The sequence below is a fragment of the Sinohyriopsis cumingii genome, chromosome 5 (assembly GCF_028554795.1).
Source record: "Sinohyriopsis cumingii isolate HCF-2022 chromosome 5, ASM2855479v2, whole genome shotgun sequence".
NCBI classification, from domain to species: Eukaryota; Metazoa; Mollusca; class Bivalvia; order Unionida; family Unionidae; genus Sinohyriopsis; species Sinohyriopsis cumingii.
In genome coordinates, this window is record NC_142965.1 from 6901133 (window position 1) to 6927239 (window position 26107).

Genomic DNA, 26107 nt, shown 5'->3' on the forward strand with positions numbered 1-26107 from the left:
ATTATTTCCCTTCATCTGCATACAACTACACTAACAACTATACATACTCGCACATATATATCAGGGAAAACAGCATACAACTTAGACCCATGCACTGCAATCCCATAATGTACTGGCAGATCAGGGTCTTTGTGGTTTGTGTTACTGAACAGACCCAGATTTTCTGGTTCATGATGTAATCATAGATATTAGTCTGTGCTGTTTGCAGGAAGATCTGACTAACAATCAGGTATATTGACAAGCAAAGGGAGATAATGAGGCATCTTCAAGTTTAGCATTTTACTATCAACTTTCCTGCTTTCAAAAAGCAGTTGCTAAAATGTGATTTAAATATCTGCAAAATCTATTTTAATAAGAAAAAGAAACAAGATATCATTGAGCTAAAGTTGATGAGCAAAACTGAACAGCATCATTTACCATGCATATTTCTGTTCTAGGTGCTTTCCAGGTAGAGATGTACAGGGATAGTCAGCGGGATCGTACCATTTTGTGCAGATATGACCCTGTGGAAACGGGGCTATATATCATCAGTGTGAAATGGTCAGGAGTGGATGTTCCTGGCAGCCCTTTCCAAGTACACCTTGTGGACACACAACAGGAATTGGAGCAGGTTTACAACGACCAAGCATATACTGTTCCATTACACTCTAATAAGGCCTCAATGCGTGCGCCTCAACCAATGAACTATGCGCAGTGGCGTGAAGAGCTGTAGGCCAAGGTGTAAATTGTATGAATACTTATGTATCATGCACAGAACTGATATATACTGCAATAAAATGCCAAAGTGTGAAGAAAAAAATATCAGTTATTGCACAGGTAAATACTGATATTTTGGCCTTTTGTATATTAATATGTCATCTATTTTGTGTTTGGTTATGATTAAAGACAGGTCCACTTTTATTTCTGTTGCTAGGCAAATACATTTAGAAATGAGGCAGTAGACTTCAAGATGTGGCTTGGCATCGTATACACTTAAACATTTTTTTGTTTGTTTAGTTAGAGGATGACCATGTATGCATTATCCACATTTGTTGAGAATCAGAATAGAAGGACAATAGTTCATTATAGTCAGCATTATCATCTAAGGAAGATAAAGCGTAGGCCATGAAAAACAAACTGTATGCTCTGTTAAGCAAACTTTTCTTTATCTAGGTCATAATGACACATTGTAGGATTTCATAAAATGGAGATGGAATTTTGTAAGATATTAGCTAAATATAAAGTTAAGAAAAAGTTAAAATCATTTCGTGCAGACTTAAGTAATTTTGGTAAATATTTGCAGTTATGGAAAATGAAAAGCACAAGCAGAAAAAAATCTTTGGTACATTGTACGCTAATATCAAAATATACAACCTAAATAAATGGTCAACAAGAGACATGCATGGTAGATCATGTATTCCATTTAGAATGGCTCTTGAATAATACTAGATAACGAATACTCAACAATTGGATGTCTATGGCATATTGTTCTTTTTCTTTTTTAATTATAGTTAGTATCACAGATAACAGTACAAAACTATATGGTCTGACTAAAATTAGTAACAAAGTACAAATCCACTGGCTTTCTGGCTAGGTTTACATTACACGAGGTGTGACTCAAAATTTGGTAAATGATTAGATCTTATAGCATTTATCTCCCTTGGATATGTTTAACTGATGGAAATACATGAAACACTAGTTGACAATGCTTTTAAAGGAAACCACAACAATAACTGCACAAATGATGTATCAAATGTTAATTTGAATTCATCCATGACATATAAGGAAAGAAAATTTTGAATAATATTTTACAGATTATTTTGAACTTGTTTGAAATGTTAAAATGAATCATAAATAATTTTTGGAGTATGGGTTTTCATATTGTCTTTTGTTAATTTAGTACCCTCCAAGCAATCACTGTTTAAATTTATTTTGGTTCTGTTGCACATTTTTAAGATAATTATTAGTAGATTATATTGATTTCAAATTAAGACCTATAAATGATGTTGGTACTAGTAGTTTTTGACTTATATAGACAAGTATTCCTAAATTCAACAATTTATTACTCAGGTATATCAGATATAGTCTCTGTATCAAAGCTTAAGGCAATGAAATATTACCTTTTAATATATAAGTATTATCACCATTAATGACGTAATAATTTTATTTGAGATTGTAAAATTTATGAACTTAGTTTTTACATCATAGATAAAATCAGAATAACGCATTGACCATTATTCCACCATCTTCAGGCCAGTAAAAGCAGGCTGATTACGAAAGATAGTCTCTTTGGGCAGAGATTGAGTGGATCAGTTCTTTCTGGTGCACTGAGACTTTGCCATATGAGTCGAGTGGCTGTCAATATGTAACTTAATAATTTGCACACATCATCAGCCTCCTCTTTTGTCCTGGTTCTAATGCATTAATTGATATTGCTATGCCGGTTCCTTTAAAAGTGCTAGAACATCGTCAGATATGATGTATACATTATTTTATATTGGAAGCATTACTCTTTAACATAATGTCAATACTGATATTTTTGGAGCGATATTTTGTGTCATACAGCTGTATGAATTTTTTATCACAGCAAACAAAAATACTTATATGTAGATTTAGAGCTACTGTGCTTTGGATAATGCTTGACTTCATTAGGTCCCTGCACTGAGATCGTGAGCCTTATGGGAATTACCTTATACATCTGTCTGTCCATTCATACTGCTTGCATGCTCATCAACCATACACATAATTGGATGCCATTTGGTAGGTAAATTGCCCATTATTGGTTCTTGAACTGTGCCAGTTCAAACAATATCTCATGTACAGATACGATGGTTTTCACTGAGGGGCAAAATTCTATCTAAAATGGAGTTGAAGAGACGAAACCCATTCCTGGCAAATCCAGATGTACAAGACAACGTACACACTAAACTGTATCAGAATACATTGAATGGTTTCTGAACTTGAATGGTTACAAAGATCTGCTGTAGTGACTTACAACTGATGGAATGAGAGAAACAGTTCCACCAAAATTGGACTGAACAAGTTGAAACCTTCAAAAGTCACAGCTATGTGTAATGGGCAATTTACCTACCAAATGGCATCCAATCTGTACATGAGATATTGTTTGAACTGGCACAGTTCAAGAACCAATTGAACGTTCTGCTGTAATTTTGTTATAACATTGATTTATACAGATGTTCTTTGTCTTGTCAACTAGAGTAATGCTTCCAATATAAAATAATGTATACATCATATCTGACGATGTTCTAGCACTTTATAGCACTTAATATTGTCTCATAGACTTGTATGTGCCTTTCATAATTTTAGTTGTATTTATACCAAATAAGACGAGTTGTGCCTCCTGTCAATTAAATCCTTTGTACTCATGTGGAATCTTTAAGTCAAACTTTAGTTTTAGTTTTAGAACCAGTCTTCATTTTAAAAAAATGAAATTTGGTAAGAATATGGCCTCTTAAAGTTGACCACATGTTTTTAGGTTATTGTTTTGTTTACACTAGATTGGGCAGAGTTATGATCTGTATTGAATGTCTTAAGATTTCTACATGGGATGTTGCTTATAATCTGCGTCACTCAAGAACCACTCAGAATATTCTAAAGCGTTTGCTGGACCTGGATATGCCTTTTACTGATGTTATCTTATCAATGCCAGAGGTTTAGTCATTGTCGAACAGCTTGACATCTATAACATGGAACCTTACTTGTACTGTGTGAATGTTACTTGAATTGAGGTTTGGTGCTTTATCGCACAGCAACAGGAATAGGTTATTTAGTGCTAAGGTAGTTGGAATAAAGTGCCTTGTCCAAGGACACACCATGGTAGTTGACCCTGGCTGGTCCGATGGTAGGGTTTGAACCCGGTCCATTTAGTCTGAATTCCAGCGTGCTAAACACGTAGCTCCTTACCTGAATTGACGAGACCTGGGATGAAGCATATTTCAAGCATTCCATAGATTAATGGGCCTTGAATGCCAAACTAACATTGGTTTCCAAAACCAATTCTCTAGTTTAATGCCCTATGGAGCAAAGTATTTTGAGGGAGTCCTTTGTGATGCATCTATCTAGTGATATCTCTAACTTGATATTACTGAATTTTGAACTTTCTCCAAAAGTCTCTCATTTCACTTCAGTAGTTGACTGTTTTACAACTTTTGTTAATATTGTGTCTTTTGTATGAATTGAAGTTGGGGGTTAATACCAACTCATGATTTGAACATTCAGCTGAGAATGACCGCCATTTTGAATTTGAGCATAATGCACATGGTGGCCTTAATCTGACAATCCATATAATAATAATAATAATAATAATGACTTTATTTAAAGAGGATAACACAATTAGCTGAAGAACTAATCTACCTTGAATCATTGCTTAAATGCAAGACAGATAGCTATTAATGACTCAGATGAGAAAATGGTAAAATGTTATTTACTCCCAGAAGATTTTCCATTTGAGAGAGGTTTTGATTTTGAATTTGGAAAAAATTATTTGTATGATTTTTCCATATTTAGTAACATTCCAGAGGCATGAGCTTACATTGTCATATCAAATTTGTTTATTGTTTTTTTACTAGTAAATATTTTTCTTTCTTATTTTCTTTACAAAACTATTTTTAAAATATTGATAAAGCCAAAGGGTAACAAAAGTTAAGGACTGCATTTTTTCAAAATTGGTATTCACAGAAAGTAATTAATTCACAGTATATCTGTCTCACTCTCATGTGAATTTCAAATGGCAAATAGTGACTGGGAACAAAAGAAGTTTTTGCAGCATTTTCTGCAATATATTTATTCAGAATTCAGTCCTTACGATTCTTATGCAAGTACTTGTGTCTCTTTGGGACAGTTGATATTTCTGTTACGTTTTTTTGTATACATTGAAATAACTTTGAAAATTTACAAAGTATGTGAACTTCTATATGGATATTATTCTTTTTATATCTTATTAAGATCTGATATTATATTTACACTTTATGTTTGTATCTTTATCAATATTCACAACACTGCTGGAAAATAAAAAAGCTGTACTTCTCCTTACAACTAAGTGTGTTTGTAGTAGTTCCTGGTCTTATTTATCATATGTATTCACCTATAAGTAGACTCTAATACAAACAACATAAACCCCGATGTGCCATTGCATAACACAATGGCATGTCAGAGTCTGCACTCTGCCGATTACTCTTAACAAACAACATATACACAAGTTGGTAGCAAAAGGTTGACTGGTTTGGTTTGGTGCTTTACAGCACAGTAACGCAAGTAGGGTTATTTAGTGGCGAGGCAATCAGAGTCAAGTGGCTTGCCAAAGACCACATCACAATAGCTGACCCAGGGTGGTCCGATGGAAGATTTGTACCTTCATCCTTTCAGCTGCGAGTTTGGCATGTTAATCACTGACCCACTGTGGTGTGGCTCCTTAAGTTGAACACAATAGCATGTCAGAGTCTGCACTCTGCCGATTACTCTTAAAAAACAACATATACACAAGTTGGTAGCAAAAGGTTGACTGGTTTGGTTTGGTGCTTTATAGCACAGTAACGCAAGTAGGGTTATTTAGTGGTGAGGCAATCAGAGTCAAGTGGCTTGCCAAAGACCACATCACAATAGCTGACCCAGGGTGGTCTGATGGAAGATTTGTACCTTCATCCTTTCAGTTGCGAGTTTGGCATGTTAATCACTGACCCACTGTGGTGTGTCTCCTTGAGTTGAATGGTATTGATAATTGATCTTAGGGAGGATATCTTGTCAATTTTCTACAAACAGAAGTGATCTGATACTTTTATGATACAGTCACCATTACAAGTGTCCATGTTTCTGATTTGGCTATTTGGTATTATTGAGCAACCAGACACTACACAGTCGGAGGATGTGTAATTGATCCAAGGTTAAAAGTAAATACTGTGTTAACCTGTAACCTCCTCCTCCCCACTTCTGCTTACAAAAGATGATCTCTCATGATAGGAAGTCCTTCATATGGTTGATCTGTACATAAAAAATGTGTTCTTGCTTGCCAGAACAGCTGTGACAAGGTTGAGTAAATCAGGGTTCATACAGAATTCTAAATGATAAATTCAAAGACTTTTCCCAAACTTTCAAAGACCACAAACAAGATGTCCAATACTTATTTTTGCTAACATTTTGTAAACAAGTTATGTGATATGAGAAAACAACGAATGCAAGATACTGAATACTGTTTAATGATGAAATGAAACTGAACGGGTCATTGAAAGAAAGAAACCAGGAAAACTCGACTGCATCTGAATCTAACAACCTTGGACAATTTTATTTGTGATTATGGAAAGAAATTAAAATGTTTGGGTTTATTTCAATTTTCAAAGACTTTTAAAGACCTCCAGGTAATCTCGATTTTCCCAAACTTTCAGGGCCTTGAAAATCCTACCTCATTTTCTCCAAACTGTCAAAGACCATATGAATTCCTGTAAATTTCCTGCCATGTCCATGAAGTGTAATGTGAAAAGCAAGTTTTTGTTGTGTTAAGTAAAGTTGTTGCAAAAACCCTTTCAAGTAGAAAAAAAGGAGACTGGTCCATTGTATTGAGTAAATTTTCTAGCACAGACATCTTAAAGCTAAATTGTAATATATACCATTTCATCTGAATAAAACTGAATCTTGGTCCAAAATGTAATTGGATTCCATTAAAACCAAATAATATCAACATTTCTTCTCGCCATGAGCCATGCAATTTCTTCCTCAAATTTTGATACCCTGCCATTTTCCACGTGTAATTAATCAGATGTTGATTGATGATATCCATGAGTCGAAACCTGATGCACAAGATTTGATGTTACCATTGTAAACATAAGAAGCTAACTCCATGCTATGTCATATTGTTTGCCCTTCAGTGAATATTCCTGCACCCCAGCTGATCACCAATATTCACCTTTAAGTCTTATTGTTATCTAATGCACACTTTTTCTTCCAAGATCAGCTTTAAAAAATGGTCCTGCCTCTTCATTCCCTCCTGAATCAATTTGTGTGCCACATGTGAATGTTTTTGTTTTTAGATTTGTCAGTACCAAAATTTATTGCATGTATTACATCAATACTCTTGATACACTCCAGAAAACCAGATCAGACTTCACTGACTTAATTAACGAATATTCAAACATTGTTTTAACCTAACATCTTGATTGTTTGGAAGAATGGTTTGTGTCTGGTAGCTTTTTGTAGCAAATCATTTCTTTCCTTACAAACTTGAGTTAGACAGGAAGAATGGCAAAATTTAGGATGAATTGTGGTATTGAAAAAAAAAAGAGGAAGCCAGCTGATACATGGTCCCCCCCAAAAAACAGAATTAAACGTAACATGAGACACACAAAATACTTAAGGACATTCATTGTAATGAAGTACAGAATTCATTAAGTTATATTCTAATCCTCAACAACATCATGATATAAAACAATGTTGGAGCATCTTTGCGTGTTTTTTGACAACTAAAATTTTTCTCTGAACAATTTATTGTACTTTTTAGGGGTTCTGGACAACCATGGTCAGTTGTTGTTGTTGTTGTCGTCGTAGAGTTTAATGCCATTTTTCAGCACACGATAGGCTATACATGGCGGCCAATATTAATGGTGGAGGAAAAACCCTGGAAAGAATCACCGACCCACGAGAAGCTACTGGCAAGCTTTCTCACATACCCACATTGGCTGAATCCAAGACTCAAACCCACGCAGAGGTGAGATGGCAGTGATCCGTAACAGGGAGCGCTTTAGACCACTCAGCCACTCGGGGGCCCCCATAAATAAATGTACCATTTATAAAATTCTTACAGACTTCTTCATTTACTTACTATTCTTCTCAGTACACTTCTCTTCTTTTTGAAAATTCTTGGAGCTCTTCGTACAAAAAGGCTGAGTTACCAGTAAAGTATGAATAAAATTTGCAAACCTAATCTTGTAAAAATTAAATGACAATGACTTGAACAAAAATAACTATAGACAATTTTCATATTAATTTTAATTTTAGAAAGAACCATAACTATGAAAACTCATTTGGGCAGTTATGGGACAGTGGATTAATTGTACACAATAATTATTTTGCTGAAATGAAAACATTGTGTTTGGTAATTCACTCTGTAGGCACTAGGAGGGCTTTTCTGACTCATTCACCAATGGGTCTAAGTTACCTGGTCTTTGGTCAGGGTATGCTGTTTTGAACTAAATTTGTTTGGCCGCTGAGTGCCCCTCTACGTAAAGTTGTAAAACTCATAGGGCCGGTCCAATGACCTGAAAGTCAGCAGACATTGGTATGTCGGGGGCTGCTCTTGGTAGTGGGATGTAACCGGGATTCATTGCTGAATTTGATTTGCAAGCTGGATCCTTTGTTTCCACAACCTTGGGCTGAGTACTGACAGGGAGCATGACGTGAAACGCGGATCCATCCGGTACTCGGCAACATTGCTCCTCCACATCTGCATCACCAGGAAGCAACCACAAAAGTGTTGGCTAGAGTCTATGACAGTGAGAAACTGCCACTGTACATGGACATCACCTCACATCTGCTTGACTTCTAGATGCTCAATCTGGTACACTTCATTGCTGGAGGATATGACAGCTATTTCGGCATGGAATGTTGAGTGGTCTTCAATAGATGTTGAAAACCACTCCCTTGTAGCTGAGCCATCTGTCTGCCCTCCTGGCTTCAACCTTCCATGTCATCTGTGTATCACACTGAACCAGGCCACTAACTCTTCCTGATGCTGTAGAGCTTTTCAGACTATGTCACACATTGTGAACAACTGTCCACTGACAAAGTTCCCCTGTGGATTGCAGGCTCAGCACCTTGCTGATGATGACGTTAAATGGCTAAGTACGCATTGCACATGATAATAGTATATAAACTTGAAGTGCAGAAACCATTTTTTTCTTATTATAGTATTTGCACACCATCCTGCTTATTTGTATCCTCTTATTTGAATCCTCCTAATGATTTACTTAATTCATCAATTTATAGTTTTAACCTGATTGTCACCAGGAGGTCTCAAAAACTGTCACCTTGTTGGCATTTCGGTTCAGATGGGAGTTTCTTTAGTAACACAACTGTCATATTTGCAAAGTTTTCAAGCAAAAGATATACCGGTATAGTGGTTCACCATTTCTGAAAATATCAATAATTTCATAAATTTTAGAGTGACATTTCTTCAAACATTTGCATACACGTCTCCTTTTTATTTGCTCAATTGTTTGGGAAATATTAAAACTTGACATTACAAATACTGAATGCAGATGATGGTTTTTACTGAAATGGACTGTTCTAGAAACCAGAAAAGGACAGTGAGCAGTGTGTCTGTTTACACCAGGAGCTTCCATTTGCTTTGAAACACCAATAAGTTGATAGTGTTAGGGACCTCTTGGCATCAGTCTGTTTAGAAATTATAAATCAATCAATCAATGAAATGACTAAGTTTTGTGCATTTTATATATATATATATATATATATATATATATATATATATGTGTGATTTTCATTTTTAAAATCAGAGAGTGTACAAAGAAATGGGAATACCATACAGCCCTACTAAACTTGACCATCAGACCTACTAAACTTGACCATCAGACCCCAAAAACTGTAGGTTTCTTCATTAGTGAAAGTGGAAGCTATTAACAATGTTTGGCAATGGAAGTTACTATAAAACAAAATTTATTTTACAAAACCCCTTTTTATTTGAACCACAAGAACCCTGACCTTTGACCCAAAAATCAATAATCATTTTTCACAACTTAAGTACAAGCCAGTCAAAAAATTTGGTCAAGGTGGGTGGTCAAGAACCAAAGTTGTGCAAACAAACATTTTTCTCTTTCTGTGAGTGAACTTGACCTTTTGGACCGAAAAATCAACAGACATCTTTCTTATCCTTACAGCCACAAACTTTGGTGAAGGTACATGGTCTGTAGCTGACACAAGTTTTGTACAGAACTATATTAACTCACTTGCCCAAAAAGCAAAGTACACTTAGGTACAGACTTTCATCCATTGTGCATCATTCTCCATCAAAAACTGGACTTTTCGCTAAAAGATTTATGATATCTAGTTTGATGTAAATGAAGATGGTGCAGATCTGACATACAGTATGGCCACCACAGTTTAAAGTTCAATGATAAAACAGGCATGATCACAATGCAACTTTGTTGTTGTTGTTGTTGTTGTAGGGTTTAACGTCATTTTTCAGCACACGATAGGCTATCCCTTTACCTCATAGAGCATAGTGACAAAGTGCAGCTCGCTATACATAGAACACAGGTTACCTAGTCGACCGCATACGCATAGCTTGCCTGTGAACTATTAAGCAATGTAGTGTATGTTACGTTTAACAGCAATTTTAACCATTTTACATTTTTGGTACACATCTATTACATGTGGAACAATTTAAGAGTAAAGTCCGATTGTTATAGCTGTGTAATTATTTATCACGGAAGAATTTGTTATGTGCTTTAAAATCCGGAGAGAATTCGTTCACCGTCATGTCAGTGAGGCCGTGTGACCAACCGTAGAGCTGCCATTTCTCATACTCGAAATTTACAAGTTTTTCATATGTGTCTACATCACTAAGTCATCTAAATTTGATAATTTATAAAAACTAATTGCAGCCTATATCAATATCAGAGCCTTTACCTAGGTTATTGAATATTTCATAGTTGTGATTATAATCATGAAAACTTCGTAAGTACTGAACGAAATCCGCGACCGCCATTTTGAAGAGTGGAGATTACGACCCAGTTACTTTAAATAGCAGATATCGACCAGTACATAAACAGTGACCACGTGATCTGACGTAATTGTCATTCACAGAAATGAATGTAGTATCTAATAAGGGGTTTTCCCCGAAGGTGGCGCTACGAAAACCGGCTTAAAATGGACGTTGTTTACAGCAGACGTAAAAAGGCGCTTCTATGGGACTTTTGTAGAAGCGTCAAAGTCGCTTCGATGCGACTTTTGTAGAGGCGTCCAAAGACGGTTGTATGAGGTAAAGGGCTATACATGGCGGCCAGTATTAATGGTGGAGGAACACAATGCAACTAAAACAGCCAATGATTACTGAATTTAAAAATTACAAACAAAAAATATGGAAACATTGCTTTAGCAAGATTAATGTGTTTTGCACTGTCATGTTGGCAATTTTCATAAAATAAGTACAACCTGAAAAACTTTATAAAAAAAAAAGTAAAACAAGAGTCCCTCCAAGAGATTGTTGCTCTACTGCTCAAAAAGAATTTCCACTAATTTATGACAAGACCATTTCTTCCTTTTACCTGATGAGTGTTGAAGGTCTCTCTGATATTCTTCACCAATAAAAATATTAACTAGATTTTCAAGATGGTACCTATGGTGGCCATATTGAATATCATTGGCACCATTTCCATTTAGAACCAACCATACATCATAATAAGTCTTGAGGTTGAAGCACAATGCTGATATCCAGCCATCCAAAAGATGTTGCAATTAAAAGAATTTTACTATGTCCACTGTGGTGGCCATACTGTAGGTCAGATCTGTACCATTTTCCTTTAAAACAAACTAGATATAAATCTTTCAGTGAAAAGCCCATGCTGATACAACCATTCTTTCACAAGAGGTAGTAGAAAGAATTTCAAGATGGCTACTGTGGTGGCCTATCAAATGTCTCATTGGCACTTTTTTCATTTAAGACCAACTAGACATAAGATGTCTTTCAGTAAAAATCCCATTTTGATAACAACCATTATCCATTCAGGTAGAGTAGCGATAACAAGATTTTTAAGAGGGCCACTGAGGTAGCCATACTTAATATGCAAGTGGCACCATTTTCATTTGGAACCAACTAGATATCTTAAGAATTCTTTTAGCTGAAAATTCTTGTTAACACAACCATCTATTCAGATGGAGTAGTGACAACAAGACTTTACGCATGACAACTGTGGTGATGGTACTGAATGATGGAGTAGCACCATTTTCATTCAGTTTGTACCTTTCTCTCTGTAATGCCATTTTTCAGCACATGATAGGCTATGTACAGCGGTCCATATAAGCTGGTAGAGAAAGAACCCGGAAAGAACCATTCTTCCACTGGAGCTATTGTGTCACATACCCACATTGGTTGAGCTGGGTATGTGGACAAAAATGATATGTGAGTGATCTTGTAAAGGCAAAAACGTTAGACCACTCATGGCCCCTTTTCAATTAGGACCAACTATACTATCTGATCACTCACCTCTGTCTGTGTGGGTTCGAGTCTCGGATTCGGCTAATGTGGGTATGTGAGAAAGCTTGCCAGTAGCTTCTCGTGGGTCGGTGTTTTTTTCCGGGGTCCCCCCCCCCCCCGAGTTCTTCCTCTACCATTAATACTGGCCACCATGTATAGCCTATCATGTGCTGAAAAATGGCATTAAACCCTACAACAACAACCAATCATGTCATTAAGTTATGGAGGATTAATAATAACGAACGTACTAATGGAAGGACAGATGACAGACCACTTTTGTGGCCTATGACCAGCCGAGTTAAAAACTGCTTTAATGCCTGGAAAATCTAAGCAGGTCATCTATAAATACTTATATACATACATATTTCACTTATTTTTGACAAGCAGATTTTTGTGCAACTTTACGAACAATGCTGAAAACATGGAAGTTAAAAACAAGTTGAAAATTTTAGTCTAAACATTTGTCCCAAGTGGGCCGAAGATCATTAACCTGGCCGACATCTGCCAGAAATTGCCAACTGAAAAAGAAGCTGGCCAGAAATCGAGATTAGCAGAATGCTTTCTCTAGAAATTTCTTCCAATGCCAAAGACTGCACAGGTTCAGAAAACAATGTTGCCATGTCTCTACCTGGTTGTATCATATGTACGAGGTCACATCAGTATTTAACGCAGAAAGGCTGCTATGCCAGTTGACTTCTATCCAATTAGTACAATTCTTGCTATGGTTTTCTGAGATAGTGCTGTCAAAATGTTTGTTTCTAGTAATGTTGGCTATATTTGACCTGGATAAATCCAATAGGCCTTCAAGCTAGATTACTTTTTGTTAAAGTAAATGGGTTTTCTGTTATCAATAACATTGGTCACATTTCATGGCAGATCAGAATCAATTTTACAAACTTGAAAGATGATCACTAAATATGTAGTAATGCATCTGTATCAAACCATCAGTCATTATCACTTTCATGGATTTTAGTATTCAGCTTGAAAAAGTTGGGCATTTTTAATGACTGACAATATCACTGAAGGCTTTACTAAAGCATGCATGAAACAAATCTAATTGAATGAATTCCCCAAAATAATAAAATCTGACCTTGCTGAATTGTCCCAATGATAAAGTTAGGCCTTGCTAAATTGCCCAAATGATAAATCAGGTCATACTAAATTGCCCCAAAGACAAAATCAGGCCTAAGGCTTTCTGAATTGCTCAAAATGATCAAATCTGACCTTAATGAATTGCCCAATTGATAAAATCTGGCCTTGCTGAATTGTCAAATAATAAAATCAGGCCTCAATGAACTGCCAAATGATAAAATCAGGCCTCAATGAATTGCCAAATTATAAATCAGGCCTCAATGAATTGCCAAATTATAAAATCAGGCCTCAATTAATTTTATATATTTAATAGGTTGGACAGAGCACAAGTATCAAATGGCTATCGTTTATGTGCACCCTTCAAATTTTGTTGCAAACAAGGGTGCAAAAGCACATCCAAGCAAAAACATGTAGTGAAGTTGTTTTTTGTAAACGTTTTATTTTATCCGGACCTCCTTTACAAAAACAGGTAAATAAGCCCAACATATTTGATATAAAACATGTCACAACAATATACACAAGACATTGTTATTCATTGATGGCATTTAAATAAAACACCACCATTTAATGAAGTAAAAACATTTACCAGTAACACATTTTCTCAAATAGTCAAGATTTGGATAAAATCATATAATTGCTCTACTAAGTGAAAATGTATGTTATGCAAAATGAAGTCTATCCTCTGGAATGGCAAAATAATGTGCCAGATTAGATCTGGGATGGCAAAGTAATGTGCCAAATTAAGTCTGGGATGGCAAAGTAATGTTCTGTCAAATTTACTCTCTCCCCTAGGGTGGCAAAGCAATGTTCTGACACATTTACTCTCTTCCCTGGGGATGGCAAAGCAATATTCTGCCAAATTTAGTCTGGGATGGCAAAGTAATGTTCTGCCAAATTTACTCTCTCCCCTGGGATGGCAAAGCAATGTTCTGCCAAATTTAATATTACTCCTGGGACGGCATAGCAATGTTCTGCCAAATTTAGTCTGGGATGGCCAAGTAATGCTCTGCCAAATTTACTCTCACCCCTGGGATGGAAAAGTAATGTTTGTCCAAATTTACTCTCTCCCCTGAGGATAGCAAAGCAATGTTCAACCAAATTTAATATTACTCCTGGGACGGCATAGCAATGTTCTGCCAAATTTAGTCTGGGATGGCAAAGTAATGTCCTGCCAAATTTAGTCTCTCCCCATGGGATGGCAAAGAAATGTTCTGCCACATTTACTCTCTCCCCTGGGGATGGCAAAGTAATGTTCTGCAAAAAAATTATATTTCCCCATGATGGCAAAGCAATGTTCTGCCAAATTTAGTTTCCTCCCTGGGATGGCTTAGCAGTGTTCTTCATGTTTAATTTCTTCCTTAGGATGGCAAAGCAGTGTTCTGCAAATGTAATCACTCCCATAGGATGGCAAAGCAGTGTTCTGCAAATGTAATCACTCCCATAGGATGGCAAAGCAGTGTTCTGCAAATGTAATCACTCCCTTAGGATGGCAAAGCAGTGTTCTGCAAATGTAATCACTCCTATAGGATGACAAAGCAGTGTTCTGCAAATGTAATCGCTCCCATATGATGGCAAAGCAGTGTTCTACAAATGTAATCGCTCCCATAGGATGGAAAAGAAGAGTTCTGCAGATTTAATTTCTCCCATGGGATGGAAAAGCAATGTGCTACCAAATTTACCAGTAATCTCTCCCCTGGGGATTGAAAAGCAATGTTCTGCCAAATATTGTCTGTGATGGCAAAGCATGCTGCACATCAGAAAATCTGTCTTAAAAGATTCAATCAAAACTAAGCGTCATTGATACAACTGAACTATTTATTCACATTTCTCATCTCAGCTGACATTTGCTTAATCTCATTAAATATAGATACCTTATTTAACTTCTAATAAAATTATCTACTTGTTTATATTATTCATATGGATTGAAAGAATGAAAAAGGATAAATATTAACCTTATCTTAAGACTTCTCAAGGCAAGTTCTTTTCTAAATTCAGTTTTATTTAGAACAGTGCCACTAATTATAAAATCAATGCTACCAACATTTAAAATATGGTTTGAATACACTTAAGTCTACTAAAAAAACAAATGAATCTAGAATCATTCTGTAAATTCAAAAATATTGCAAAAGAAAAAAAAGTTAAATTTGTTTCCCTCAAACTCCACATTTTGAAATTCAATGTACATGTGAATATTGTAAATATTATTATTATATTTGATTAAGTGAAGAGAGTATCAGAGTGTAATGGCTTGCTACTTGGAAAAAAATCTAGTTGCAAATGTCTTGCCACAAAGAATATTGATAAAATAGAACTGCCCGTTACTTAAGGTTACTTAAAGTACCATAATAGCCTCTTTCTCTTGAAAAGGAACAATGTAAAAATGGACAATTTTCATATAGCAAATGAAATGAAATAGATGTTTTCAGTAACTCTTGCAATTTTCTAGCAAGCAGCCTTACAATGATTATTAGCATGTACCAATATTTTTTGAAAAGCATCTGTAAAAAACAGCTCAGTGTGACAAATACGACAAGCCTGATTCACTGCGTATACAATTATTATTTGAAAAGCATCTGTAAGAAACAGCTCAGTGTGACAAATATGACAAGCCTGATTCACTGCGTATACAATTATTATTTGAAAAGCATCCATAAGATATGGCTCAGTTGAATCTGTAATTCATATCATTTCCACCCACGTGACAATCTTGATCCACATAAATATTTCATGACAATTTAATGTACAGCAAAGACTCAAAAAATGGAGGACTGGAAAGTTGATTTGGTTGGAAACATTTTGCACTTTGGTAAGCCATTTCAAAAGCAGGTAGCAAATATTTGCTACCTGCTTCTTCATGTTAACTTCTAAAGCTTTCATTAACCGAATTTGCAGTTTTGATTTTCAACAGAAAATAACATATTTAAAGCTGTAAACATATCTAACAACCCAGTATATAGACTTTCACACATTTTAACTGACAATCGTGCACACTGTATTAATAATGAGGCAGATTAATGTGAATGAAGCACTGGCTGACCAATTAGTGAAGCCCTTATTTGTTTCCACATACACTATCTTCAAATATTTATCACTACCAAATCTATCCAGAAAACAAATAATATCTTCAAATGTTCATTCTGAGGTGAAATCATGATCATAAACAGCCCATGGATATTTATGCTTGTTTGTCTTCCATTCCATTCGAATTTCTGCATATTCGGAAATTTACCAATTTGATTACTGTGACAACATGTATATACATACCATACGGCACGAGTACACTCGAGGTAGATGAATTCAAAGAACTACAGCGATGGTGTTACATCACGCAGTTATGCATTATCATTAGGAAATCAGCTCACCAAATATTAACATGGTACACAAAGCACAGACAATATAACATTGCTTGTAGACATAAAATGACACCTGAAATTCCCCTTTCCATTAGTTTTAATCAACACAGCCATAGTTGTATCACGTGATATTCTGCCATTATTTGTTCCCAAATTTGTAAACATTTACTGCAAATATCATTTAACTGTACAAGAATTTAGGTGAACAGTGCACCACTGTGAAACAATGTTTGCTGAACTGAATTTGCTCAAGTTTCATGGATGACTGAATTTGCTAAAGTTTCATGGATGACATATTTTAGACCTTTACCAGTGAAATTATGTTTAATTAGTTCATATTTATTCTAATGTTGTAATTGTTTTAAATTTTTAATTATTTAACTAATCTTATCAAAATGTCTTCAAAAAAATCTTTTAACAATAACTTCTGTACCCTTATCAATCATGCCTGCTAACTATAGGTAATAATTTTTGTACATACCTTCACTTTTGTTTCAAGTACTGTTTCGTTCACCAGTTGTCATTTATTTTTTATCAAAATATCACATAAACAGATATATAATTGGATTTTATATACCAATGAACACAAATGAATTCAATAAATAATGATGAATTTCAAAAATAATTACATTAATTGATGAAATGTATTTCTATTAACTTTATCGATAAATGTCGTTTTTGTCAATGCCCTGAAAACTATAAATGACGTTGCCTTTCAAAGATGTTAGTTACATTTGTATGATCCTTTCTTTTATTACTTTTAAACTAATTGATAATGAATTAGTAATTACAAAGGTGATTATTTACTAATTTACTCTTCATCAAAAGTATGAAAAAAAGTTATTTCTTTATTTCTTTCCACAAACTACTTACATTACAAAAATTGCACAAATAAGCCAATATTACAATTTTTTTATAACAATTCTATATTAATAGGTACTTTGTAAATTTCAGACAGAGGAGAAAAGTTATCGTAATACCCATAAGTATATATATTTTCTTCCACATTGTAATCACATATCAACCAGGTAAAACAATTAAACAAATATAGTGTATTAAATGGGCAATTTTCCAAAAACTTGGATATTTCAGTCTCTTTTTCTTTCACAGAAAATATTTTAATTTTCAAACATTTTATGAATCTGCCTTCTTTTAAGTGAAACTTTAGTTATTAACAGGACATAAAATTCCAATGTTTCTGCATGAGAAATACAGACTCTAATTTTGTGGACACGTGTCCAGATTAAAATGTGTCCATCTTTGTTTTTACTTGTACTGTATTCTGATAACTGTTTAGTGTTTATGCAGAAATAAAGTTTATTTATACCAATAAAGGGAAATGGAAGTAATTTTTGTATAACCCATTTTTCTCCTCAGGCATGTACTGAATCTGTACATTAACAACAGATGCATTAAGTGACACAGTGGACAGAGGGAGGTAAATATGGGAGAACTGTTCACTAGAGAGATCCATACAAAGCTTATAGCAAGTTGTATAAACAAGAATATTCAAACTAACACGTCTTGTTTCATGCGTGCACATATGGTTAGTTTTTCAGTCCACCAATTCCAGCAGCAGTGGCTCAGTGTTTAGCATACTGACCCATGCACAAAAGGGTGTGGGTTTGAATCACATCACCAGACCCGCCTGTGTTGTTGTTGTTCTAGGGTTTAACGCCATTTTTCAGCATAAGATAGGCTATACATGGCGGCCAGTATTAATGGTGGAGGAAGAACCCTGGAAAACCCAGGGAAGAACCACCGACCCACGAGAAGCTACTGGCAGGCTTTCCCACGTACCCATGCTAGCCGAGACCCACCTGTGTCAGCTTTGCACTAAATAAGCTACTTGTGTTGCCATCTTGAATAAAGATAGGGATTTCTGAAACTGTTTGTGATGGATCTTTTATCAACAAGTTTCAATAAAGGAAGCCATGCAAGCTTAACCTGTTGCACAAAGTATGCATTTACTTTCTGCAGTGTTGTTCCTAGTGCATGGGATCTCGGGTTTTGCCCTGGTTTTTTGTCCAATGTCCCCCAAATGTTGAAATCTGTTCACGTTTTGGGTGGTTTTTTGGTCAGGAAAACGAACTTTTCTTTTGTGACTTGTTTTTGTTTTGTAATTTTAACATAGCTTTAAAAAAATTAAGTCATATCGCTATGATGTCTGCAGTATGGCAATTTATAGTGATGTCTAACAGTGGGGCATCATGCCACAGACAAGTAGCATGATGTCCCACCCAGTCACATTATCCTGACACCAAGCCAACCAGCTCTAACAAAGCAGGGAACCAGTCTATGCCTATGCTCGAAGTACAGTATACACAATACCATCCCTCATCCAAGGCATTGGACATTAAATAAATCCTGATTGCATTATGTGAATCCTCTGCATAAAAAAAATGCACAGCAACAAAATGTGTGCATCAATTTTCTCAAGCATGCGTCCCTGATGCACAAATGTGCGTAATTAGAAACACTGGCAAACACCACAATATTAAAAATTCAATGACTTAAAATTTCTGAGTGCTCATGATCAAACCTATATTTATCAGTATAGATGAAACCTGGATGTCAGCTTCTGTGTAGAGGAAAGGATATGAACCGTAGCATTTTCTGGACCTGCATGTGTTTGAACCATGTGCTATCAATCCCGCACCAAATAGTTAGGTGCAAAGTTTAGTAATGAGTGTTCCAAACTCAAGGCTATTAAAGGACCGAAATTCCATCAATAAAACAATGTCTCTATTTTTTTCACTTACAACTAGGATAAGCTCTCAAAAGATTCTTTTTCTTTAAACATAACTTACATTATAAACCAATCCTATATATACTCTGTTGTACGTTTCCAGGCTGATTCCCATTTTTCCATACAATTATTACCGTGTGTCCTATAGCAACCATTTAAAAATATTGTTCAGAATTCTGTTTTCTACCAAACACACGAGGGGAAGGAACTAAGCTGTTCTGAACACTTCACAGTTGTCTCCCTTACCATGTAATCGATTATGAGTTTCACAATTGATTAGCGAATTGGTTCGCCCAACCAATTTTCAATTATAATTGATAATTGGAACAACACTAGCCGGTACTGTAACACTGATGAGGCTGAAGGCACACTAACGATGTTGTAACTTATCTCAATGTATGAATTAATTACAACTGGGTCAGTGTTTTTCAAATATAAAATATATCATTCCATTAATAATATATTAATTTGAAAAGAAAAGTAATTCAGAAAAAAATTGGAATTATGTCACAAATTATTCCTTTCTTTTACTAATGCATCAAATATGTTAAGATTCCAAGTATAATAAAGACCTGAAAATATATTATCTGATGTATACTGCACTAAAACGAATTATCTGAAGTTCAATGTAGAACATAAACTCATGTAATATGATCGTGATAGTGGCATAATAGTTCTCACCAGACGAGAAGCTTGTGCACTTCATGATAGGGGTCATCAGTTTAGTACGTATGCAAAAATCTGGCAAAGCTTGACCCCTCCCCCCCTGAACACATGCATACTTTTTACCCCACCCCATTTCTATAGAATGGCCTATACTTAATCCATGCAGAAATGATCAAGAATTAATATTAACATATTTAATAAAACAGAGTCCATCAAAGAAATAAGCTGTGTGACTTAAAGGTTTATCTAGTGTCTGCTAAAATTCAAATGGCTACTGAACCCAGTCAAACTGGTTACGTATTAGACAAATTATTTGAGATTTCACCCCCCATTTCCTATGCATATGATCATTATCAGTAGATGCCCCCATATGCAAGCGTATGCATTTGGGTTAAACCCCCTCCCCCCCATACCTGCAATGGTTAAAAGCAACCATATGCAATGTAAAACATGGGCACATACAATTTCTGGAGATATATGGGACACTGGAGCCCCAGTCACAAGGGCAGACAAACCCAGGATGTCCTAAGAATGTCGAGACATGGGAGCCCCAGTCACAAGTACCCTATAATTCATTATTCAGTGGATAAACCATAGAAAGGCGCACTTACACAATAAATGCGCCATTGGAGGAATATGCAGTGAATATGCCAATGGAGGGAGTGTGTGTGTGTGTGTAATTTGGATTTTTAATGTAGCTTAAACAATTTTTCAGTTACATCGCTATGATGCAGTGTGGCAGTTTATAGTGATGTCCAGCACTGGGGCATCATGCCGCAGACATGTAGCATGATGTCCCAACCAATCACATTATCCCGACACCAGGCTTAACACTAACCTCTTAATGCTGAGCGCCAAGTGAGGCAGCTGGTTAGTACCATTTTTGTAAGTCTTTAGTATGACTCGGCTGGGGATCTAACCAATGACCTCCCACATCCAAGGCAGACGTTCTAACCACTAGGCCACCGGAGTGGTCTCCAATGGAGGGAGTATATTCAGTGAATAATTGTTCAGTGTGGAAGTATCAGTGAACATAAAAGTGCTCTTAACAACTGTAAGAAAAGAAAACATTTAAGAACGTTTTAACTACAGTTTCATATTATTGTACAATATATATATTTTGTATTATTGATCATAATCATCTAATTATATCATCTTAATTTTTTCCTCTCCATAAGTGGCATTCCAACCATCCATTTGTCCCCTCTGTGACATTATAATAGATGCTGCTAGAATAGATAATATTAATAACTAAAGTTACATAAAAGCTGGAATAAAATTTGCTCATTTCAGGGGAAGCCGATTTTTTAAAAACATTTTCAATGCTGTCACAAATTACTTAAGCATTTAATTAAAACATTTATTACAGAATGAGATAGTCCCAGGAAAAGCCGATACAACAATAGTCAAAGGTAAGGTGGTAAACTGTCAAATCACAAGATCCTGTTATTTTTAGCATATTACATTATGCACTATCATTTTTATATTTCATTACAGGGCTGAGCAAATCCCATAGCCCGAAGTCCCAGACTAGTCATTTTTGAAGTCGGACAAGTAAAATATTCCAAGTTGCTAGTCCGGGACAAGTGCTTTTTAAAAAAGTCAGGCTAGTCCTTATTTTCGTGCTTTAATCACTATATCTACCTTTATTTGGTCAATCATGTCCTCTGGGCGTACTAAATACTTGATTATACCCTTCTTCGTGTATAGATTTACATCCTGTTACCGCTTGACTGCATATTGGGCTAAGCGACCAAATTATCGGCAAATCAAAACATGTCAAATAAAAGAAAGCCAGTATGATCAATTAGCAGTGTTGTAAGCGGTTTTGTTGCAATGAGTTTTCTCAATCTTGATCATAACCAGCGACTCACAATGATTTTAATCCAGCGAGTCGGTGTAATTAAATTAATGAAAGGTACTTTACCAACATCAGTGTTGGTTTCCTTTATGAACTGATTAAATAATAATAATAATAATAATAATGGGGACTTTGTATAGCGCCTAATCTTTAGAAGCTCTAAGCGCTTTACAACTTTAGACAACACCTATAAGATAAGAAACATAATAACATTATTACAAAAACAAGCAACATGAAATTAGAAAAACATTTTAAAAAAATTATAAAAAAAACATGCTGAGAATATTTCAGGTAGGAAACATTATTAGTTCTTTAAGCTTGTTCTTGCTGTTGAAATAAGTGAGTTTTGAGAGCCCTCTTGAATGTGATCACTGTGTCTTTGTGTCTAAGTTCAGTGGGCAATTCATTCCACGTTGCTGGGCCCTGGTATGCAAAAGAACGCTGTCCATATGACTTTGTTTTCATACTTGGAATAATGAGTATACGATTGTCAGAAGAGGATCGTAAGTATCTTGCTGGTGTGTACACATGGGCGAGGTCAGATAGGTATGTTGGACTAGAGTCCAACAGTGAAATGCAGCACAAAAAACAAATTTTGTGTCTGATTCTGGATCGAATGGATAGCCAGTGTAGGGTACAGAGCAGCGGGGAGGTGTGCTCTGATCGTGGTACTCTAAGTATGATCCGAGCAGCTGTGTTTTGAACTTTTTGAAGTTTCTGGAGTAGATATCGAGATGAACCAGACAGAAGTGAGTTACAATAGTCCAGTCTTGAAAGTACTAATGAACACACAGTGTTTTAGTGGCATCAACTGAAAGATATTTGCGAATTGAGCTGATGCGTCTCAGCTCAAGATATGCAGCCTTACCTATGTTCATGACATGTTGGTGCAATGTGAGAGTACTGTCCAGAGTAACACCTAGGCTTTGTACTGATTGGGTGAATTTAATGTTGGCGTTGCTGATATTTATTGCTTTAGGTAAAGGATAAATGACAGTAATGATTCTTTAATTTATAATTGATCATACAGATGATTAACTTCCACATGTTATACTGAAGCGAAACAATTACACTAATTAATGAGCTGTTTCAGTTTGTATTTAAAAGAAAATTGATGTTATGATCACTTTCGAAGTAGTTGTCAAGCAAGCTGATAGTTACTCTGCGGATAAAATGAGTTTTCTAAATTATTTTCGCAAGGAAGGTAATAACGGCGATTCGGCGAAGGTAAATTTGTTTGAAAATGGAGGGATAAAACGTAAGACGGATACTGAGTGTGCGGTAGCTATTTCTGAGTGTGAGTTCAATGAATTTAATCAAGACTTCTTTGAGGAATTCCTTAAACCAAATGAGTTTACAAATGCTAATGAACATTTCTGGAAATGGACCAGAGCTTGAGGACTTTAACCCAGACACAGCAATCAACTGCTGGCTTAGTGCTGGTGCAAGTGGCGGACATATACATGGACATATTTTCAAATCCATCAGCTAAAACATATATACATGAACCTGAAGAAGCCAAATGTATAACAACCAATGTTTTTGAAAAATTAAATTCTTTTAAGAAATATTTATGTTGTATATTATTTTTTTTCTTCTATGGATTAAGTACATACGTCTCATCAAATCTCAGCAAGTGATTACCATTTTGGGACCAGTGTAAAGTAAAGTGGGACTAGTGAAGAGTAAGGAGGGACTAGTGAAGAGAAAGGTGTGACTAGTGAATTTTCTGAAACCACTTGTCCTGGACTAGTGGTTAAAAAAAATTTGCTCAGCCCTATCATTACTCAAATTTGGTGGATGAGGAACAATGTGTCCCTTGCCCTTAGGATCCTAAGTGGAACACTTATTATTTTTGGCATACTGTATGTCGTGCTTTATTCATACAAATGGAAAAATTTGATTTTGCATATTTTCACATTACAAATACAAAATTACATTTACACGTATAAATGTGACAGCCCTTGTTCTGAAAATTTATCAACAAATGTTAGAAATATCATAACGTTTTAATCTGACTTGACTGTACATAGTCTAGATTAAAACAGATTTATTTCAATATCTCTTACAAATTTTGGGCAAAAATTGTACTCAGACTCTGAAGGTAATTTTCTGAATAATATTAAATAGCATTTCAATAATGAAGACATTAGCTTTATAAACCCTGAACACATAATCAGTACAACACTGTATTAAGGAACACATAATCAGCTGTATTAAATTGCAACAGGTTGCAACAGTTCATGTCCATATAACTTCTATATATGTCAGCTCTGCTAGAAACATAATTGATTAAATGGTTATCATTTAATGAATGACCACAATCGAACTCAAGTCTGAATACCACTGCAGATCCCGTGTGTTACAGGCTTGGTTTGAAGTCTAAGTTGATTTGTCTCCACAGAAATAAATATGTACCGAAACATGTATTCATGTTGTTGCTTGACAGTCAGCCCCATGATGGGTGTACTGGTCTTAAATACTGGGGCCCATCCTATCAGACTACAGTGGGTATGAATACGAAATTCTTCAATTTGTTATAAACTAAATTTCCTACTGATCATAAACATTAATCAAATTGTTCCTTCCTTATAGATTCTTTCATTTTCTTGGTGAAGTCTGGCAATAACGGCAAAAGTTTGTCCGCGCACATAGCTGCACAAGTTTCCATCTCCATCTTCAGCACTTTCATATCTGCCTCACTGCTGTTGGGTTTGACCTTGTCCCGAGCTTTGTCTTGACAATCCATGAAACAGCGCTGCACTCTCTCAGCGTAATTCTGCATCTGACCGTCAATGAAGGTCTCTGCTCTCTGCAATGGCGAGGAACAATTTTGTATGCAATTTTGTTTATCCTCTATACTGGTTGTTGTATTGTCGCAGCAGGCCGCAGCGCATCTATACAAATCACCCTGCATTTTCCTAAGTAAGCCTTGGTCCAGATCATTTGCTGTTTTAATTAGTTCTTTCTCAACACGTGTTTTTATGGACTCCATTTTGACATCAGTGACTCGGTACCTGACTGGTTTTGGAAGGTATTTGTCAGTTATTTTAATCCGTGTATCTAGTCCATGAGCCTAATCGGCGGAACAGACGAAAGAACGAAACATGGAACATAAATAATACCTGAACAAATTTACGACTGAATTATGGTATAGAAATTAATAATAATAATAATAATAATAATAATAATGATAACTTTATTTCAGACATAGGTTCATAGACAAAAGCCACCAATTTCACACAAGATACGAACAAAAATTAATTTAACAATTTGCTACAACGATTAATTATAATTAAATTACGACAGTATGCAAAGTGAAACGCTTCTTTCAAATTGTTATTAATACTAGCGATTTAGCTAATTAAACTAATATTCTTTATTCAGTGCCGGATTAACGTATTCTATGGCCTTCAGCACTGAAAATATTATGTTGTCCCCGCCACCTACAAAATGCGGAGAAAAAAACAAAAACAAATAAATATTAAAATATGAAAAGGTTGGAAAATACAGTGCTGCCATCATTCCAAAATCAAAGTACTCGTACATGCAGATCGAAATGGTCATATATAATTCATTCAATTTTATTATCAACGATTAATTTAATTTTTTTTCTGGTGCCCCTGTTGGGCTGTTGTCCTAAGCGCGTGTTTAGTGTGCTTAATGGGTAATCCGGCACTGACTTTATTTCTACAGCCAAAATTTTTCCGAAATAAATGTAGTCAAACTTTACTAATTCTGGGTCACAGAGAACGAAAATGATGCTTAAAATTGTTAATTGGCTCTAGTTTTAAAGATAAGATACTGGGTAAGTATATACGACCCTTGACTTGGGAATGGCGGAGGATCAGTGAGTTTTAAAGGGACGGGATCTCAATTTAAACCCGAAATGGCTAAAATACATCTTTGACTTGATCTATAAAGACATATATGACTGGGTTTGGACATTACTTGCATTTTAGGCAAAACAATGAATGATGCAATCTGAAGCTGGTATTGCATCATACATGAGATGAATTGCATCATGTTATTCCTAGAAGTCATGGATGATGCAATCATAAATAACTAAACTTACATCACTCAGCTGAACAAATTGCTCTATATCAGCTCTAGAAATGATACAGTGTCGTGCACTTTTATTTGTCAGTGTTTGTTAGTGTTTGATTTGCAAAGGGAGGCATTTCTGTTTA

General features: G+C 35.5%; 2 protein-coding genes across 3 annotated transcripts in view; one reads left to right on the forward strand and one right to left on the reverse strand.

Annotated features, from left to right (window-relative positions):
- The window catches only part of LOC149798572 (filamin-B-like), a 198825-nt gene extending 195868 nt beyond the window's left edge, over nt 1-2957 (forward strand). For both annotated transcript variants that reach the window (XM_089957384.1, XM_089957385.1), the window contains one exon: nt 438-2957. In XM_089957384.1, coding sequence (XP_089813510.1) covers nt 438-712 — 275 coding nt within the window. In that variant the 3' untranslated portion in view covers nt 713-2957. The remainder of the gene's footprint in view (nt 1-437) is intronic.
- A 12128-nt stretch (nt 2958-15085) lies between these two features.
- Nucleotides 15086-24947, reverse strand: LOC149798575 (TIM double twin CX3C motif protein-like). The gene has a single exon (XM_089957386.1). The coding sequence runs from the start codon at nt 24910-24912 to the stop codon at nt 24487-24489; it is 426 nt and encodes a 141-aa protein (XP_089813512.1). The 5' UTR covers nt 24913-24947; the 3' UTR covers nt 15086-24486.
- Nucleotides 24948-26107: the final 1160 nt, after the last annotated feature.

Coding starts and splice junctions, on each gene's coding strand:
- LOC149798575 (XM_089957386.1), bottom strand. CDS start 24,912: ATGGAGTCCATAAAAACACGTGTTGAGAAAGAACTAATTAAAACAGCA.